Source organism: Drosophila miranda, assembly GCF_003369915.1.
Source record: "Drosophila miranda strain MSH22 chromosome Y unlocalized genomic scaffold, D.miranda_PacBio2.1 Contig_Y2_pilon, whole genome shotgun sequence".
Taxonomy (NCBI): domain Eukaryota; kingdom Metazoa; phylum Arthropoda; class Insecta; order Diptera; family Drosophilidae; genus Drosophila; species Drosophila miranda.
In genome coordinates, this window is record NW_022881614.1 from 35,691,845 (window position 1) to 35,711,846 (window position 20,002).

Consider the following 20,002-nt stretch of genomic DNA (forward strand, 5'->3'; position numbering starts at 1 on the left):
CATAATAGCCCAGAATATCAAATCGAATCGGCAGTCTCAACATCGAAAGCCAGCCAGAATGACCACCGCGCATCAGAATCGATCTGTTTTTCTGCTGCTTCTCCTCTGCGTAGTTTTCTCTGGAGCGCACAATACCACCACAACGTGCAAGCATCGCTGCGGTAGCGGCGATAACGCTTAGCTGAACTTGCAGAAGTTGCGCTGGAGTTATTGACTGAGAATCGATTAATTAAAGCGGACGTGTTTACTCGGGAATAAATAAATATATATATATATATATATATATTTAGCCAACAAACAGTTCTGGTATCTACGTCATACCTCTTGAGTTGAGTTTCAATTAAGACCGAGAATCAGGAGATTTACCCAGGAAAGCAGTGTAAAGAAAAACCTAGCTGGTATGTCCGTGATTAGTTTGGAAAGTGTTCGTGGTTATATATATATATATATAAGAATTTGTGTTATAGGACGGCGGCCCGTAGCCACGGTACTGCTCGTTCGATCATCAGTTGCATAGGAGTGCATATACGGTGTGGTCTACGAGAGTTGTGGGGCGGATCGAAAAGACAAGTAGTGAACCCGCGGGAAAACACCGAACAGCAAGACCTGCAGCTTGGTGTTGTCTGTCGAAAGCCTCAACAACCGTGTGGATGCACGGCGAAAACCAAGAGGCGCCTCCGGAACTTTATTTTTGGCATCATTGATGCCACCCGTTATCGAGCCTCCAATGAAAGTGTAGTCCGCAGACCGACGTCGAATCGGATCGGCAACCTGAAGTCAAGCTAAGGAGCTAATGTACCCCATCGTCAACTGATTTAGCTGCGCCAGCGACACCCAATAATGAACTCGAATTGATTGCATTATTGTTGGATTCTTCCGGAGGCGCAGTCCTACTCAGCCTGGCTGACATGTCTCTCGACCACGTCAATAGAGGATCGTAGTTACTCGTTGATGTAACACACGCCCCTTTTTCCTCTAGATTTCATGTGCCAGGCTAAAACCATTCTCTTTCGTCACACGATGTATACAGTTTTATAGTTAGTTATGTAACACAGCCAACATTATGGTTTTTGGAAACTAATGGGTATGAGAGCAACATTAATTTTTCTTGAGATTACAAAGCAGTACACTCTAGTACGCTCACGTGCATATATACTCGTATTAAATATCTTTTCTTTTCCTTAGAAGTATACACCAACGTCATCATTGAGCTCAACGATCACGGATGGAATAAACGTTACTAGGCTACCAAAAGCGCTGTGAGTTTGTAAGAACAAGTACATATATGCACTGAGCTGGGAAGTAACCTGCGTGTTACATATATTTTTCTATTTATATCACCTTTATATATCCGTAACCATAATGTATTGGTACCTCTCACCCCTTTAGAATCTGTTACCCATATATGATGGTCATTTTTAAATCTTTATTTTTTTTTAATATTTCTTCTCAATTCTTTACATATATATTAAGCTATCGAGACACAGCAAAAAAAATGTATTTAATTATAAGTTAAGAAAACCCCCCTCCAAGAATTTAATTATATGATTAGGGATTTATTGAAATATATATAGTGACATATCTATAGTCCATGCTCCGCATACCCTTGTCTATGTCTATTACCCTGCACCCACAATACTATAAACAATACGACACCCTCAGCTTCGAACCCTCATAAACAATCTCACGCTCGAAATGGACCACGCGCAGCCGATTGCAGGCAATGTAAACAAACACCCTAAACTGGAAGTTGAACATAAAACAATAAATGCCGCCCTAGAATCCAGCCGCACTAGAATCCAGCCGCACCAGAATCACGCCACTCTTCAGAGATCAATTACGAATCGATTCTCAAGAATCACACCATCCTAGCTGACCAATCAGAGGCCCTATTCTCAGCCACCCCCAAGTAATGCAACACCGATCATACGCAGCGGAAGCCTTTCATCAAAAGCCGCCTTCCCCACATATCGATCGAGTCACGTACTCCATCTCCGAAGCCGAAGTCGAAGCCAACGCCTCCGAATCCAAATCCGAATCCCAAACCGAGCATCATAATATAAATAGTCTGCATCTAAGAAGCCAACTCAGTTCTGTTCAAGACAAACGTCAATCGCGACACCGTCCGAGAATTCAACCAAAGTTAATTCCGTTCAAGACTTCAGACCTCAGTCATCGTCGGGGAAATAACTAATCAATGTACGCTAAAGTTTAAGTGAAGAATAAAACCTTTTTTAAAACGTAAACTGAAGTGTCGCATATTTAATTGGCGCAGCCGGTAGGATCTCAGTTAAAAGGGAATCCCTTTTTTTAAGACGATCAATTGGCGTAGTGACAGTTACAGTGCGTAATAACCTACAGTGATCAGAGGAAAAGTAGCGCTAATACTAAAGAGATCCGCCAAAGAATCTACACACGAAACTCAATTAATATTAGAAAAAATAAATAAATAAAAAGAAATCAACATGCCGCTAACAGAAATACACCTGAACCAAGCCTTGACGTCACCATACGACGGATGCCAAGAACGCCTAAGCTCGTTCATAAGTAGGATCGAGTACATCTCCGAATTGTACTCAACAGAAGACATCCGGCAACAAAGCATCATGTACGGAGCCATTGAGGGTCAACTGTGCGGACGAGCACAACTTTTATCACAAAGCCTTCAACCCAACACCTGGACCGATCTAAAAGCAGCCCTAATCAGCAAATTCAACAACCACACTCCATACGAGACGCTGCTACAACAATTACACGACACCAAATTCAATGGGAATATTCGTAAGTTCGTAGAAGAACTAGAAATTAAGTCAAATGTTATAGTAAGTAAACTAAATCTGGAGACTAGCCCAGAAAATAAGATAATCTTTAAAAACGCTCTGGCAAATGCCACCAGACATACCATAGAAGATGCTCTACCCAATAAACTATTCATCATTTTAGCAAAAAAAGACATTTCTACTATGGCTAATCTAGAAAAATCAGCTCAAGAGTTAGGAATCTACGAAAATTTCGTAACTGATAACAAGAATCACGAACATTCAAGAAACGGAAATAACAATCGTAGGAATGTTGGAACTTATTACCCTCGCTATAGTAGTAACGATTATAACAATCAAAACCCAAGTACTTCCAGAAATAATCTTGGATCGAATCGAAATAATTCAGGAAATAATGCCGTAAATAATAAAGGGTTATTTAACGAATTTAGAAATTCCTTAAACCAGGGCAGAGTCCAGAATCCCACAAACTATCAAATCAATCAGACACAGGCAGGTAGCAGTGCACCAAATCAGCCAGTCAAACGATCTAGGGAAAGCCAAAGCGGACAAATGAAAATGGATGTAAATTTTCAGCAGAGTGCCTCGGAAGAAATCGAGGAAGACCATATATAGAAATAATCGTAAATAATAAAAAATTAAGAGGTATCGCGGACTCGGGATCGTCAATAAATATAATAAAAGAAAACTATACAGACTCCAAAGTCGATAGCGACAACCTCACCGTCCATACCATCAATGGACCCGTCCGTCTGACTCAGAGCATTACACGCGATGCAACCAAAAACTGTCCGACAAAACAAAAATTTTATATTCATAATTTTTCTGAAAATTATGACATACTCTTAGGCAGAGAATATTTGATGGCCAGCAAAGCCGTCATCGATTACCGAAATGAAACGGTAACGTTAGGAGAAAGGTCATACCCAATCATCCAAAGTGGAGAAGCAATTGCCGTCGGCAAGACCGCACACAAAGGTGTTAAGCCATCTTCAAAGGAAGATATATCTACACCTAAGTGCCTTGACCCATCTCCTGAAGGAGAGCAATACTTCGCTTCCGTATTAGAGAATGAATTAAGGGAATGCAACCAGCTAAGGTTGGAACATTTAAATGACGAAGAAAAGGAGAAACTAAAGAAAGTTCTCTATGAATTTAAGGACGTGCAGTATAAAGAAGGTGACATTTTGACCTTCACTAGTACTATAAAGCACGAAATAAAAACCCATCACGAAGATCCTGTATATCGTCGACCATATAAATATGCTCAAATACACGATCAAGAAGTGACACAACAAATCAAAGATATGATTAGACAGGGAATCATTCGTAAGTCGAACTCTCCCTATTGTGCACCCATCGCTATGATACCAAAGAAAACAGATGCTACAGGAAAGCAGAAATATCGTATGGTAGTAGATTATAGAAGTCTAAACGAGGTGACAATAAAGGATAAATTTCCTACACCCAGAATGGACGAAATACTAGATAAACTAGGTAGGTGCCAATATTTCCCAACAATCGATTTAGCTAAGGGATACCATCAAATTCCTATGGAACCTAGCTCAATCCCAAAAAAAGCTTTCTCCACGAAGCATGGTCATTACGAGTTCACTCGTATGCCCTTTGGGCTAACCACTGCCCCCGCTACCTTCCAAAGATGTATGAACAATCTGCTAGAAGAGTTAATCTTCAAAGATTGCCTCGTATACTTAGACGACATCATTATATTTTCCACTTCATTGGAAGAACACCTGTTGTCACTAAGGAGCTACAAAGCTACAAATGGATAAGTGTGAATTCCTGAAGAAAGAAACGGAATTCCTAGGCCATGAAGTAACAACTAACGGCATAGTTCCTAATCCAAAGAAAATATCTGCCATAATAAACTTCCCAATACCCAATACAACCACAAAAATAAAATCATTCATAGGTTTATGTGGATTCTATAGGAAATTCATTCCCAACTTCGCTAATATAGCAAAACCTATGACACTCAAATTAAAGAAACGAGCAGTCATAGACCCAACAGAGGAAAAATACGTCGAGGCCTTCGAAAAATTGAAAGTACTTATCACCTCAGACACCAACCACGCATTCCCAGATTTCAACAAAATGTTCACGGTAACAACCGATGCAAGTAACATTGCATTAGGAGCAGTGTTGTCGCAAGACCACAAACCAATCTGCTATGCAGGTAGAACCTTAAACGAACACGAAATCAATTATTCAGCAATAGAAAAGGAATTACTAGCTATAGTTTGGGCAACTAAGTATTTCAGATCATACCTGTTTGGTAGAACGTTTGAGATATTAAGTGATCACAAACCCTTGATTTGGTTGAATAACCTCAAGGAACCAAATATGAAGCTACAACGATGGAAGATCAAATTAAATGAATTTGACTTCAAAATAAAATATTTACCCGGAAAGGAGAACCATGTAGCCGATGCGCTATCAAGAGTAAAGATTAACGAAAACCTACTCGGGGAAACCATTAATAGTGATTGTGCAACGGTCCATAGCGCGCAAGAAGATAATACAAATTATATTCCACTTACAGAGAGACCAATCAATTACTATAATAGGCAAATAGAACTGATTAAAGGTAATGAGGATAAGGTAGAAACATCCCACTATTTCCACAAGATACTGATAAAAATCGCATATACCGAAATGACAGAATCATTAGCAAAAGATATAATAAAGGAATATGTGTGTACCAAAAAGAGTGCACTATATTTCCATAACGAAGTAGACTTCCCACTGTTCCAAAGGGCATTCCTGGAGATAATCAGTCCAAATCACTTCACTAAACTGATTAAATCCAGTACCAAACTCATAAATATTCCCAACTACTCCGAATTCAAAGAACAAATATTGAAGAATCATAAAGAGCTACTTCACCCAGGTATCGAAAAGACCACTAATTGGTTTAAAGGAAAATTCTACTACCCCGATTATCAAAAATTAATCCAAAATATTATCAATGAATGTCCTACGTGCAACGTTGCTAAAACTGAGCATCGTAACACCAATCTAACCTTCGAAATCACCCCTGAAATACAAAATATCAGAGAAAAGTATGTCATGGATTTCTATTTGGTAGGCAATCAACAATTCCTATCATGCATTGATGTATATTCTAAATTCGCTACCCTTGTAGAAGTTAAGAGTCGCGACTGGTTAGAAACCAAGAGAGCCATCATAAAAGTCTTTAACGAAATGGGCAAGCCACAGGGAATTAAAGCCGACAAAGATTCAGCCTTTATGTGCGCAGCATTGCAAGCATGGTTGAATGCGGAAAATGTGAAAATCTAAATCACCACCAGTAAAAACGGAGTTTCTGATGTAGAACGACTACATAAAACGATCAATGAAAAATTAAGAATCATTTCAAGTGAGGATAACATAGAAAACAAGCTCACAAAATTCGAGTTAATTCTATACACTTATAACCATAAAACGGTTCATAATACTACAAAAAGATCCCCAGCTGATATCTTCCTGTACGCCGGACTCCCAGATTATAACACTCAACTGAATAAAGTTAGGAAGATCAATCATTTGAATAACGATAGAATCGACTTTGAAGTAGACACACGCTTCAAGAATGCACCCCTAGTTAAAACAAAAACAACCAACCCGTTCAAAAGAACAGGGGAAATTAGGCAGGTAGACGAAAAGCACTTTGAAGAGAAAAATAGAGGGAGGAAAATCACCCACTATAAAACGAAATTCAAAAGAAAGAAAAAATCTAATAAAAGTAAATACGATAATTGCAGAGTACCCGAAGAGAGTACTGGGAATCCGGAGCTACAACATGATTAAGATTATAATCTTACTAATGTTCACCGTCCTACAGTCTTCCGGACAGAATATAGAGATAGATCCCATCAACTCAAGGAATGGATATCTCATATTCAAAACAAATACCATTAACATACCCATTAATTATGAATACCATTATCTAACAATTAATATAACAAGAACAGATGAAACATATCAGAGTTTACTAGAACAGGCAACCCAATTTAATAACGAAATCCAAATTCAATATTTAGTCGAGAAATTGCAACGTGAATTCAACGGCATCAAAATAGCCAAAAGAAACAAAAGAGGCCTTATAAATGCAGTAGGCACAGTATATAAATATCTATTTGGAACATTAGATCAAGATGATAAAGTCGAATTAGAAGGGAAAATAAACAATCTGGCTAGCCACAGTGTTCAAGCTAACGAATTAAACTTAGTAATTCAAGCAGTAAATTCTGGCATAGAAGTTGTCAATAAATTAAACAAGGATAATGATAAAAATAAGCAACTAGAGATATTAATATTTAACCTCCAACATTTTACAGAGTACATAGAGGATATTGAATTAGGCATGCAGCTAACAAGATTAGGGATCTTTAATCCAAAATTATTGAGGCAGGATTACCTGAAACACATCGATTCAGCGAAATTATTAAATATCAAAACATCTACCTGGTTGAAAACAGACACTAACGAAATACTAATAATTTCCAACATCCCACGAGAGATCAGAAATATTCCTATACTTAAAATTGTCCCATATCTAGATGAAGATAATAACATCCTCACTGACCTAACGCAAAACAATTATTACGTTCTAGAAAACGAGGTATATGAAAAAGAATCAAAACGAAAAATAAATGAATGTATTTTAGGAATAGTCAAACAAGTAGAAACAAAATGTCCATACACCAAAGCACACCAAAACTTTCAAATAAGTTTCATAGAACCCAACATATTGTTAACTTGGAAATTACCAAAAACCATATTAAACTAAGATTGCCTAAACCAAGAAATAAAAGTAGAAGGTAACGCATTAATAAAAATACATAATTGCAGTGTACAGTTAAACGAATTCTTAATATCCAACTCCATACCAGAATTTGCACAAAGCATCTACATCAACAATAACGTAACAAAAATTAAACCATTGTCTTATTTGCAAACCAAAGAAATTGTAATAGAAAATACGCGATTAAATAATGTATTACATGTAAGCTTAATACTACTATTTGTCATAATCATAATAGGATTAAGCTACAAATTGTTTAATCTAAGTAAAAGCAATAAGCCTAAAACCGACCCGCACATAGAAACACCTTCAGACGAAGACGAGGAATCCCCAGCAGGCACAGTTTTAGACGCACCCGAACTATATCCAAGGATAATCGCCTGAGGACAGGCTTAAATCTAACAATGGGGGAGTGACATATCTATAGTCCATGCTCCGCATACCCTTGTCTATGTCTATTACCCTGCACCCACAATACTATAAACAATACGACACCCTCAGCTTCGAACCCTCATAAACAATCTCACGCTCGAAATGGACCACGCGCAGCCGATTGCAGGCAATGTAAACAAACACCCTAAACTGGAAGTTGAACATAAAACAATAAATGCCGCCCTAGAATCCAGCCGCACTAGAATCCAGCCGCACCAGAATCACGCCACTCTTCAGAGATCAATTACGAATCGATTCTCAAGAATCACACCATCCTAGCTGACCAATCAGAGGCCCTATTCTCAGCCACCCAAGACTTCAGACCTCAGTCATCGTCGGGGAAATAACTAATCAATGTACGCTAAAGTTTAAGTGAAGAATAAAACCTTTTTTAAAACGTAAACTGAAGTGTCGCATATTTAATTATATATAGTTAAATATCCGCAACTCGAAATTTAGTTTTTAAAAAAGATTTTATTTTATGTCACAAGATTGGTTGAATTCCCCGACTTAACTTTACGTCTGCTTGTCTCAAACGGAACTGATCTCTCTCTGCTGCTGGCTAGTTTCCATGAGCCATTCTCTTGGAACTCCCGACTCTGGCTTCGGGCGTTGCTTTCCTCGGCTGCATCTTCGTGTCGGTGGCGTACGTGCCTGGATCGATATTTGGGGATGCGTCGGCTTTGATGAATGGCATCCACTGCTGGCGATCGGTGTTGCATTACATGACGGAGCTTCCTAATGTGATACTCCTTGGTTTTATGTCTAGCTTTGATTGGTCCTCATGAGTGGCGTGATTCTAAAGAATCGATTTCTCGAGAGTGGCGTGATTCTAATGTTGATGAAACAATGTGGTCCATTGTTTATATTATGTGGGGCCCTAGCTTGGAGTATGGGAAGAAACAGTTATTGATTCTTGAGTGGGGTCCTGTTACTTGTGTGGATGGGGTGGATGAATTGTACATAAACATAATGTGTATGGGATGTGGGGAATTATGGATATGTCCCTCCCCCAACGTTTGTTATTAGCCTGTCCCTAGGCGATTACCCTCGGGTATAGTGACGGGGTGTCAAGTGCGGTGGCTGAGGTTGGTTCCTCTTCTGTTTCTATTATAGGGTTAATACATTTAACCGTGACTCTTTTAGAAGTTTTCTTAAATTTAACAGCTACATAACTTAGTAGTACTAATATAATTATGACAAATGAAATTAGTAGACTTATTTGTAATAGGTTACTATATTTGGTGTATTGCATAATTATTTCATTAGTTTGGACATACGACAGTGGTTTTATTTTAGTTATGTTGTTGTTGACATAAACATTCTGGGCAAAATCTAACATTGTGTTTGATATTGTAAATTCATTTAATTGGATTGAACAGTTGTAGATTTTTATAATGGTATTTCCTTCCGCTATGATTTCTTGGTTTACACAATTCTGGTTTAGCGTTGTTTTTGGAAGATTCCATGTGATTAGTATATTGGGTTCAATAAAGTTTATTTGAAAGTTTTGAAAAGTTTTGGAATATGGACATTTAGTGGGAATTTGCATTAAAATTCCTTTTATACAATTGTCATTGGTTTTCAATCTAGTTTCTTTAACAAATACTTCTTCATTTTTTATGTAGTACTTGTCGTATGTCATATCTGTTAACATGTTATTTAATTCGTCTGGATACGGAACGATTTTATAGATTGGTACTTTTGTAATGTCTTTGGGAATGTTGGAAATTATTAGAATTTCGTTGGTATCGGATTTTAGCCATGTTTTTATATTTAGTATTTTCTCAGAATTTATTTGTTCCAGGTAGTCTTGTTTTAATAATTTTGGATTAAATATACCGAGCCTAGTTAATTGCATACCTAGTTCTATATCTTCGATATATTCTGTGAAATGTTGTAGATTGAATATCAAAATTTCTATTTGTTGATTCCTGTCTTTTTCTTCATTTAGTTTGTTTATAACGTTTATTCCGCTATTAACTGCATCTATTACCAAATTTAGTTAATTCATTTGAATGCTATGGCTGGCTAAATTTTCTATTTTTTGTTCCAAATCGACTTTATCTTCCTGATCTAGTGTTCCAAAGAGATATTTGTAGGCTGTTCCTACTATATTGATTAGGCCTCTTTTATTTCTTTTGGTTATTTTTAGCCCGTTCATTTCTCTTTGCAATTTGTCTACTAGATATTTTATTTGGATTATGTCCTGGAATTTAGTGGCTTGCATTAATAAATTTTGGTATAGTTCTTCGGTTTTAGTTACATTAACAGTTAGATAATGGTATTCGTAATTGATAGGTTTATTAATCGATCCAGTTTTGAATATCATATATCCGTTTTGGGATTTTATAGGATTTATTTCTATGTTTTGGCCCTGTGCCATTACGATGGTAATTATGAGGAAGATGAGGATTTTAATTGTGTTGAAGTTCGCCGATTCCATTAACTTCCTCGGTTTCTCTGGAATTATTATATTTGCTTCTATTAGATTTCTTCTTTTTCTTGAATTTTGATTTATAATGAGTTATTTTCCTACCCCTATTCTTTTCTTCATAATGTTTTTCGTTAAAAACTTTCATGATGGCTCTTTTTGCTTCTAACCAGTCACGACTTTTTACTTCTACAAGAGTGGCAAACTTCGAGTATACGTCAATACATGATAGGAACTGTTGGTTACCAACCATATAGAAATCTATGACGTATTTCTCTCTGATGTTCAGTATTTCCGGTGTAGTTTCAAATGCCAACTTCGTATTTCTATGCTCTGTTTTGGCAATATTAGAAGTAGGACATTCGTTTATGATGTTTTGGATTAGTTTTTGATAATCCGGGTAATAGTATTTTCCCCTAAGCCAATTGACGGTTTTCTCTATCCCTGGATGGAGTAAGCCTTTATGATTCTTTAATATGGTTTCTTTAAATTCAGCGTAATTCTGAATATCTAGGAGTTTCGTGCTTGATTTAATAGCTTTGGTTATATTGTTAGAATTAATGATTTCTAAATAGGCTTTTTGGAATGGAGGAAAATCTATTTCGTTATGGAAATATAATGCGCTCTTTTTGGTGCATAGATATTCCTTTATTATATCCTTCGCTAAGGTGTTAGTCATTTCCTTATACGTGATCTTGATAATTAGCTTGTGAAAATAACGAATTGTTTCTACCTTATCTTCATTGCCTTTTATTAGCTCAATTTGCCGATTGTAATAGTTAATTGGTCTTTCCGTGATAGCAATGTGATTTAGATTGTCTTCCTGTGCGCTATGTACAGTTGCACCAACGCTATTGGAAGCTTCTCCAGGGAGATTTTCATTAATCTTTACCCTTGATAAGGCATCAGCTACATGATTTTCTTTGCCTGGTAGATATTTCATTTTAAAATCAAACTCATTCAGTTTGATTTTCCACCTTTGTAATTTCATATTTGGCTCCTTGAGGTTGTTCAACCAAATCAAGGGTTTATGATCGCTTTGTATCTCGAATGTTCTACCGAACAGGTATGAACGGAAATACTTGGTTGCCCATACGATCGCTAATAATTCCTTTTCGATGGCTGAATAGTTTATTTCATGTTCATTTAGGGTTCTGCTAGCGTAGCAGATCGGTTTGTGTTCTTGTGACAAAACCGCTCCCAATGCTATGTTACTAGCGTCGTTTGTTACCGTGAACATTTTGTCAAAGTCTGGGAACGCAAGGATAGGGTCTGAGGTGATGAGTACTTTTAGTCTCTCAAATGCCTAGACGTACTTTTCTTCCTTGGGGTCTATGACAGCTCCTTTCTTTAGTTTGAGTATCATGGGTTTTGCTATGTTTGCAAAATTAGGAATGAATTTCCTGTAGAACCCGCACAGACCTAAGAATGACTTTATTTGTTTAGTCGTTTCTGGTATTGGAAATTTGACAATGGCAGAGATTTTGCCTGGATTTGGTACTATTCCTTCAGTAGTGACTACATGACCTAGGAATTCAGTTTCCTTTTTCATGAATTCACATTTATCCATTTGTAGCTTCAAGTTGGCGTCTCTCAACTTTCCAAATACTCTCCTTAGTGACAACAAGTGTTCTTCCAATGAAGTGGAAAATATAATGATGTCATCTAAGTATACAAAGCAATCTTTGAAGATTAACTCTTCTAGCAGATTGTTCATACATCTTTGGAAGGTAGCTGGGGCAGTGGTTAGCCCAAAGGGCATACGAGTGAACTCGTAATGTCCATGCTTAGTGGAGAATGCAGTTTTGGGGATTGCTCTAGGTTCCATGAGTATTTGATGGAAACCTTTTGCTAAATCGATTGTCGTAAAATATTGACATTTACCTAGTTTGTCTAGGATTTCATCCATTCGTGGAGTTGGGAATTTGTCCTTAACTGTTATTTCATTTAGACTTCTATAGTCTACTACCATTCGATATTTTTGCTTTCCTGAAGCATCTATCTTCTTCGGAATCATAGATATGGGCGAGCAGTAAGGAGAATTCGACTTTCGAATTATTCCCTGCCTGATCATATCTTTGATTTGCTGGTTTACCTCCTGATCATGTATCTGGGCATATTTGTATGATCGTCTGTAGACCGGGTCTTCATGTTGAGTTTTGATCTCGTGCTTGATTGTACTTGTGAAAGTCAAATTGTAACCTTCTCTGTACTGCACATCCTTAAACTCATATAAGACCTTCTTTAACTCTTCCCTCTCTTCGTCGTTTAAGTCTTCCAATCTTAATTGATTACATTCCCTTAATTCACTGTCTAGAGCGGAAGCGAAGTATTGATCTCCCTCTGGAGATGGGTCAAGGCACTTAGGTGCGATCTTCTCTTCTTTTGTAGAGGGATCAGTGCACTTCTGTGCGGTCTTGCCGGCTTCAATAGCTTCTCCACTCTGAATGATTGGGTACGACCTAGCTCCTAGTGTTACAGTGTCATTTCTGTAATCGATGACGGCTTTACTTGCCATCAAGTATTCTCTTCCTAATAAAATATCATAATTTTCGGAAAAGTTATGTATGTAGAACTTTTGTTCGGACGGACATGTTTTGTTCGCATTCCTCATTATACTCTTAGTTAAACGGACAGGTCCATTGATGGTATGGACCGTAAGGTTATCGTCTTTTATCTCGGAATCTGTATTATTTTCTTTCATGATGTTGATCGATGATCCCGAGTCAGCGATACACCTTAATATTCTTTTATTAATGGTAATGTTTATATAGGGTCCTCCTCGGTTTCTTCCGAGGCGGCTTGATGAAAATTTACGTCCATCTTCGTTTGGCCACTCTGGCTCTCCCCCCTCTTTTAGTAACTAGTATTCTAGTATTATAATTTGGATAATAGTTTCCAACATTCTTTCGATTTGATTGAGACGATTTCGATTGATCTTTGAATCTGTTGTACTAGCTTCGTACAATCCTTCTTCTTGTGCTGCCTTCTTAAGATTAGCCAATGTGGTAATATCTTTTCTTGCTAAGGTCATGAACATTCTGTCAGGAAGTTTTCGAGTAATGACATCTTTAATTGTGTTGTTCAAAGCGTTTTTATAAATGACATTATTTTCTGGTATGTTTTCTAAGTTTAGCTTATTGTTTATTAATAATGCTTTTATCTCTAATTCTTCTATAAACTTACGAAGACTGCCGTTGAATCTGGTGGTGTATAGTTGTCGTAAGATTTCTTCATATGGTGTGTGATTTTTGAACTCGTTGATCAGCGCCGTCTTCAGTTCGAGCCACGTGTTGGGTTGTATCATTTGCGATATGCGTTGTGCCTCTCCTGACAGTTGGATCTCGGTCGCTCCAAATAGGATCCTTTGTTGGCGAAGATCTTCAGTTGGATATAATCCGCACACATATTCGTTTGATAAATGAGCTTAGCTGTCCAGATGAACCGTCATAGGCAGGTATTTGTCTGATCGACAGCAGTGCCTGGTTCAAGTGGATTTCGCTCAATGATAGTGGTGGTAACGCCATGTTGTTGGTGTTGATTGGGTTTTGTTTTGTTTTCAGTAGTTTTTACCTTTATTTTGGTTCACTTGTAAGTTTTTTGATTTTGTATTTAGTGTTTCACTGTTCTTGGTGGATCACTATCTCCGCTTACTTCAGTTCACTTAATTTTAGTTTTGCAAATCGTATGTGCTCGTAACACATAGGTTCTTTGGCGGATTTCACAATTTTATTAACGATTCCGGGATTACATGATCACAGTAATTAGAAATTACACAAGCTGACCATTACCGAAATATAGGAGTTAATTTTAAACGAAATCCTACCGACTGCGCCAGTTAAATATCCGCAACTCGAAATTTAGTTTTTAAAAAAGATTTTATTTTTACTACTTAATTTCTTTATGTCACAAGATTGGTTGAATTCCCCGACTTAACTTTACGTCTGCTTGTCTCAAACGGAACTGATCTCTCTGCTGCTGGCTAGTTTCCATGAGCCCTTCTCTTGGAACTCCCGACTCTGGCTTCGGGCGTTGCTTTCCTCGGCTGCATCTTCGTGTCGGTGGCGTACGTGCCTGGATCGATATTTGGGGATGCGTCGGCTTTGATGAAAGGCATCCACTGCTGGCGATCGGTGTTGATACTCCTTGGTTTTATGTCTAGCTTTGATTGGTCCTCATGAGTGGCGTGATTCTAAAGAATCGATTTCTCGAGAGTGGCGTGGTTCTAATGTTGATGAAAAAATGTGGTCCATTGTTTATATTATGGGGGGCCCTAGCTTGGAGTATGGGAAGAAACAGTTATTGATTCTTGAGTGGGGTCCTGTTACTTGTGTGGATGGGGTGGATGAATTGTACATAAACATAATGTGTATGGGATGTGGGGAATTATGGATATGTCACTATATATATAATGATATTGATTTTGAAGTACAACCATAATATGTTCTAAATTCAGGAGTCCGTCCTCAGAAAGGCATGATCAAGGTGGTGGGATGATAACTGTTTAACGTTATTCAAGGGTCTATACGGTCAGGTTACCTGTATAGCATAGGTTGGGAGGGTAGAGAAGATAGAGATTCTCACTAACACCGGAGTTTCTCATCATTTGAGTAGAGTAATTGATAAGTATGTCCACACTTTCCACAACCAACTTGTTAGTCCCATAACCAATTCCTTGCTCCGGTTAAACCTGGATTCTGTTGTTAGTTTTATGTTTGGTTCTTCTTTTTTTTTTTTTAATTTTTAAATGTGCACCTAAAACATTATTCGAGTGTGTGTCAGTATGTGATAGGAGAGAGTAGAACGAACCCCGACAATCCGGCGAGCTTAGTCAGAGCATAGCTAGAGGTGCACACGAAATCTCTTCATACTAGTATGGGTAAACGACAGCTATCCCACACCTGCACGCTACAAGGTCTGGTGTCCGGGCTATAGTTTCCGCTGCAGTTATGGGGCTTGTGTGGCCAGCACGGTAGTGTGCGATGGCCAGCATGACTGTGTGGATGCATCCGATGAGGAAAGATGGCTGTGCCGGGCACAGATGCAGCAAGCCAACTGCGACAACTGGGAAATGTACTGCCAATCCGGCCAATGCGTACCCTATTCGAAGCTTTGTGATGGAAAAAAAGATTGTCTGGATGGGGATGATGAGCTGGACACCATATGCGAGGGCGTGGCCATAGCCAGCTCCACGATCAACCAAACAACAACTACAGAGAACGACTTAGTATTGATAAAATCGACAATATCAATGGAAGAACTGCCTCCTCGGCAGGAAGACGACAAGTGCGTGGTACCCCAGATAGCCAATCTAATAATAAAATATTCAAACAGTGCAGTCCTACACGAAAGTACCCAATGACACGAGGATTCACTATGACTGCCCAGCAGATCATTCGCTCAAAGGAGATTACGAGAATATCTGCAATGCACCCCAGTGGCTGCATCAGTTTCCATACTGTGAAAGTAAGTGGAAGACAAACCGAAGTTTTATATATATTAATATTATTTAAATCGCTCACTTGCAGGTCCCACAGCATTCGTTTCTAGTCTGTTCATAACAATATTTGCCTTCCTGATCGTCGTCCTGTTGGTGCTTATCTACAAGGTACGAAGAGACGACCGCTATAGGCCGCGTGAAGAGCAAATTTGGCTTGTCGACACTCCAGCCAATCCTCCAAGGCCGTCGGATGTAGCCAAAGTCTAAAAGAAACTCGTTATTGCAATTTAAACTACCATTAAAACTAAAGTATTAAACGCTTACCAAATTTAAAAAGAACGGCAAAAGATTAGTGTTGGGAAGTGCGGCTAGCTTTAGTGCTGTAAGACGTCAGTCAAAAGCATCATGATTATTTCGTTATATCGCAATTTCATCCATCTATTAAATTTTATTTTCAACGTTATATAGAAATCCAATAAAAATAAGTATTTAGAATAGGCCAGTCAAGTAGAAAATTGATTCATTAATCTTATAAAACTATGTGGGCATGGCCAAATGGTTTATTTAGCTGGTAATATTTGATGGAAGATCAAAATCCAGGAATTTGTCTTAATAACTGGTTGACAACAATGATTCCCGGCAGCACTAATTGTCATACCCTAGCGAAAAGGATATTATAGAATTAAGAAAATGTTTGTCATCCCAGGCTCCGTAGGTATCAGCATCGAGATAAATATATAGAATGTACTAATAATATACATGAATATGTCTAAAACAAATCAATTTGAGAAAAGGTCTTTATAAATTACGTTTTATCTTCATATAAAATTAGCGGAATAGGTTATACAAAGGCTAATGCGCGCATCATGTCTTAAAATACCAGCAAAATCACACTGTGCCTATAGCCCCACATTATTGTTCCAGTGCTCCAAGCGTAAGCATCATCATTTGATTTCAAACTTGATCTCTGCGTCATTAGATAACCAATTGCATTTGCAGCCGGCGACAATTTCTTTCAATATGGCCAATTTTGCTAAGATCTTCGCTTCCCGCGCCCAGAACGTGCTCCAGACTGCCGGCAGACAGCCACCAGTGGCCGCCAGATTCAGTTGCAGCGTTTCCTGTAAGTATCAATTGCATGGGATCAAAGTCTACAGCTGTAAAGAACTGCAGCGAATGACCATTCCCAGCTTCACTTTTGAAGGCACTTGCGAATTTTCGGGTTTTTTTCATGGCCGGTCCCAAACGTTCTTCGTTGCGTAATCAGATCACCTCATAAGGCCATCTCTTTCACTCCGCAGAGGCCAGTAACTGGGAGTTCATTAAGACCGTTGTGACGGGGGAGAAGAAAAATGTGGCCGTGATCACACTGAACCGTCCTAAGGCACTGAATGCCCTCTGTAACGGCCTCATGAAGGAAATCTCCACCGCTCTGCAGCAGTTTTCCAAGGACAAGAGCATCGCCGCCATTGTGCTGACTGGCAGTGAGAAGGCCTTCGCCGCCGGCGCTGACGTCAAGGAGATGGTGGGAAACACCTACTCGCAATGCATTCAAGGAAACTTCCTCAATGACTGGGTTGAGGTGGCACGCATCCAGAAGCCCATCATTGCTGCTGTGAATGGCTATGCCCTAGGTGGCGGCTGTGAGCTAGCCATGATGTGTGACATCATCTATGCCGGCGAGAAGGCCAAGTTTGGCCAGCCTGAGATCGCTCTGGGCACCATTCCCGGAGCTGGCGGCACCCAACGCCTCACTCGCGTCGTGGGCAAGTCCAAGGCCATGGAGATGTGCCTCACTGGCAACATGATCAGTGCCCAGGAAGCCGAGAAGCTCGGTCTGGCCAGCAAGGTCGTTCCAGCTGATCAGCTGCTCGCCGAGGCCATCAAACTTGCTGAGAAAATTGGCACCCACTCGAGCCTGATTGTTCAGCTGTGCAAGGAGTCGGTGAACACGGCCTACGAGACCACACTCCAGGAGGGTCTGAAGTTCGAGCGTCGCACCTTCCAAGCCACGTTCTCCACGGTAAGTGGACATCTCTTACTATACACGTATCTATTTTTGTAATCTTATCGTTTCTTTGTTGCCGCAGGCCGATCGCAAGGAGGGCATGACTGCCTTTGCAGAGAAGCGCCCAGCCAATTTCACCAACGAATAAACTCAACTGTTTCTGAAATCGGGAATCTTCCCAGCCAGCATTGCATTTATATCTCTTGTATGTTATTTGTACGCAAATAAAAACGTTTTAACTTGTATTTGTAAAAATTAAATGTACATTCGTTGGATGTCGGAGGCAGACTGGCCATCTGGTTGCCAGCTGAGGTACTAGATATACTCCCACCTGGCAATCACAGCTCCGGTCTGCCTCTGGGCATCCAAACACAGAATTAGTATGAAGGCAACTTAGTCCAAGGCGGAGACGATACGTTCCTTGGAGATGCCACGCGAACAGTCAAGTGGCACAACAGTGCCAAGTTACACAATCTCAGCTTGTGACTGCAGTTCTAAACTCTTCGAAGCTCTTTCTAGATGCTTATTTCGTTCACATTGTAGACACTCCTTCGCTTTTAGAAGCAGTCCGCTTTTTGAGCTGGCAAAGGAGTAGTTCCCTCTGGAAAGGGAGCTACAGGAGTCGCTTGCAGGTTTTTCTGTCGCTCTCGAAGCATCATTAGTCGGTAGTAGGCACGGAGTTCAAGACGTCGTGATTGGGCCTTTAACCTCTTGATCAGTGGAGAGTCTGGCTCGCGTTTATCTAAAGGATAAGAAAATAAATGAGAAGGAAAGACTTGCATTAGCTGAAAGAGAAGAGAGAATATGTATCCGTACTCTTTTCAAGCTGATCGCAGATAGTGCAATGACCTCCATCCGCGGCTGGGCTATCTCCAGCTCCTCGCTCATACGCCGGTTTTGGAGGTGCTTCGAGAGTAACCTCCAGGAATTTAACTACCCATTCGGGAGATGGGAGGCGAAGAGGTTCTGAATAGCGACGTATCTTCACAGGCTTTATCGGCTCCAGCAGGGGATATTTCCACTTTTCGGACTGTAGTTCGGCCTGGAATTTTTGACGTGTCCTCTCAGCGAACGATGGCCCCCTGATGGGCTTGGGCACATGGACTAACTCCATCCTAGTGGGGAACTTGTCCTTCGGCTTCGGCTTGGCCTTGATGTGATCTGGTCTCTTGTTTGGCGGAGGAACATAGGTACGACCAATGGCCTCGGACACAAAATTACGCTTCACCTTGGGTTGAGCGATCTCTCGTATGGCACAGTGCTCCATGAGCTTCTTGATTTTCGCCTCCAGGGCGGCGCGCTCATCCATTGTGTTCTCTGTACGGAGCAAAGAACTGGGTCGCCTGGATGTGGTCACTGAGCGTGTTGGCGAGGGAGCCTAGGACTTCCGATCGTTGTCGCTGAGGAAAGGGTCTGGCATGTTCCTGAACATAAAGTCGAATTCATCGAATTCTACGAACTCTTCATCCTTTTCTTTTTGCACAGGCTCCGTTTTCACTTCCATTATGCTGACCACTGACCTTTTAAAGGATGGAAAACATCGCTTCTCTTGCTCAGCCAACTCGCTCGGCTAATCAGGCTTTTCTTGGGCGACAGGTACCCGATGGAGTGCTTCGAACCCTCTCTTCTCAGTATTTTACGATCTGGTCTTGAGCCTCTGATGTAGTTCGTGAACTTTTGCCATCGCGTTTCTTTCGAAGCAGGATTGTCTGTAAGACTGGACGTTTCACCCACATATAAATGGCCAAACAAAGAAGAGTCTATTCCATTCTGAGTTTTGGCGACGTAGGGTATCAATTCTTCCGGCTTGTAGTCAGCGTTTACTTTATTTCCTAAACGGGGGATATTCTTCCCCGACGATTTGAATTTCGTTCTTATCTTACCAGGTGTTCTGCTCAGAAATCCCCCTCTTGAATTTCGATGGCTCCTTAAAGATCGAGCCGATTGGCTCCATGTAGGAAGGTTCAAGAAGGCTAGCCACATCCGCACTTAGCTTGTTGGGTTCCCTCCGCCTCTTGGGTAAGTGATAGTATGCGCCCATTTTCGCAAAGGTATTTCTCCTGGGTGCGTGAGTGCGTGC

At 39.8% G+C, this 20,002-nt stretch overlaps 3 protein-coding genes across 3 annotated transcripts; 2 read left to right on the forward strand and 1 right to left on the reverse strand.

The window, feature by feature from the left end:
* Positions 1–58: 58 nt before the first annotated feature.
* LOC108158209 (low-density lipoprotein receptor-related protein 2) lies at positions 59–16,315 on the forward strand. The gene is given in 4 exon segments (XM_033398620.1): positions 59–144; positions 15,359–15,817; positions 15,819–15,940; positions 16,003–16,315. Coding segments are annotated over 4 exon segments (846 nt in total). The 3' UTR covers positions 16,182–16,315.
* A 775-nt stretch (positions 16,316–17,090) lies between these two features.
* LOC117193972 (enoyl-CoA hydratase, mitochondrial-like) lies at positions 17,091–18,178 on the forward strand. Its single transcript, XM_033398621.1, has 3 exons — positions 17,091–17,136; positions 17,195–17,937; positions 18,005–18,178. Exons 1-3 carry the CDS (start codon positions 17,091–17,093, stop codon positions 18,068–18,070), a joined length of 855 nt encoding a protein of 284 aa, XP_033254512.1. The 3' UTR covers positions 18,071–18,178.
* Positions 18,179–18,206: 28 nt separating this feature from the next.
* LOC117193249 lies at positions 18,207–19,243 on the reverse strand. Its single transcript, XM_033397992.1, has 2 exons — positions 18,739–19,243; positions 18,207–18,664 (listed from the first exon to the last, which is right to left on the reverse strand). The coding sequence occupies exons 1-2, from the start codon at positions 19,229–19,231 to the stop codon at positions 18,480–18,482; spliced, it is 678 nt and encodes a 225-aa protein (XP_033253883.1). The 5' UTR covers positions 19,232–19,243; the 3' UTR covers positions 18,207–18,479.
* Between the last annotated feature and the right edge of the window lie 759 nt (positions 19,244–20,002).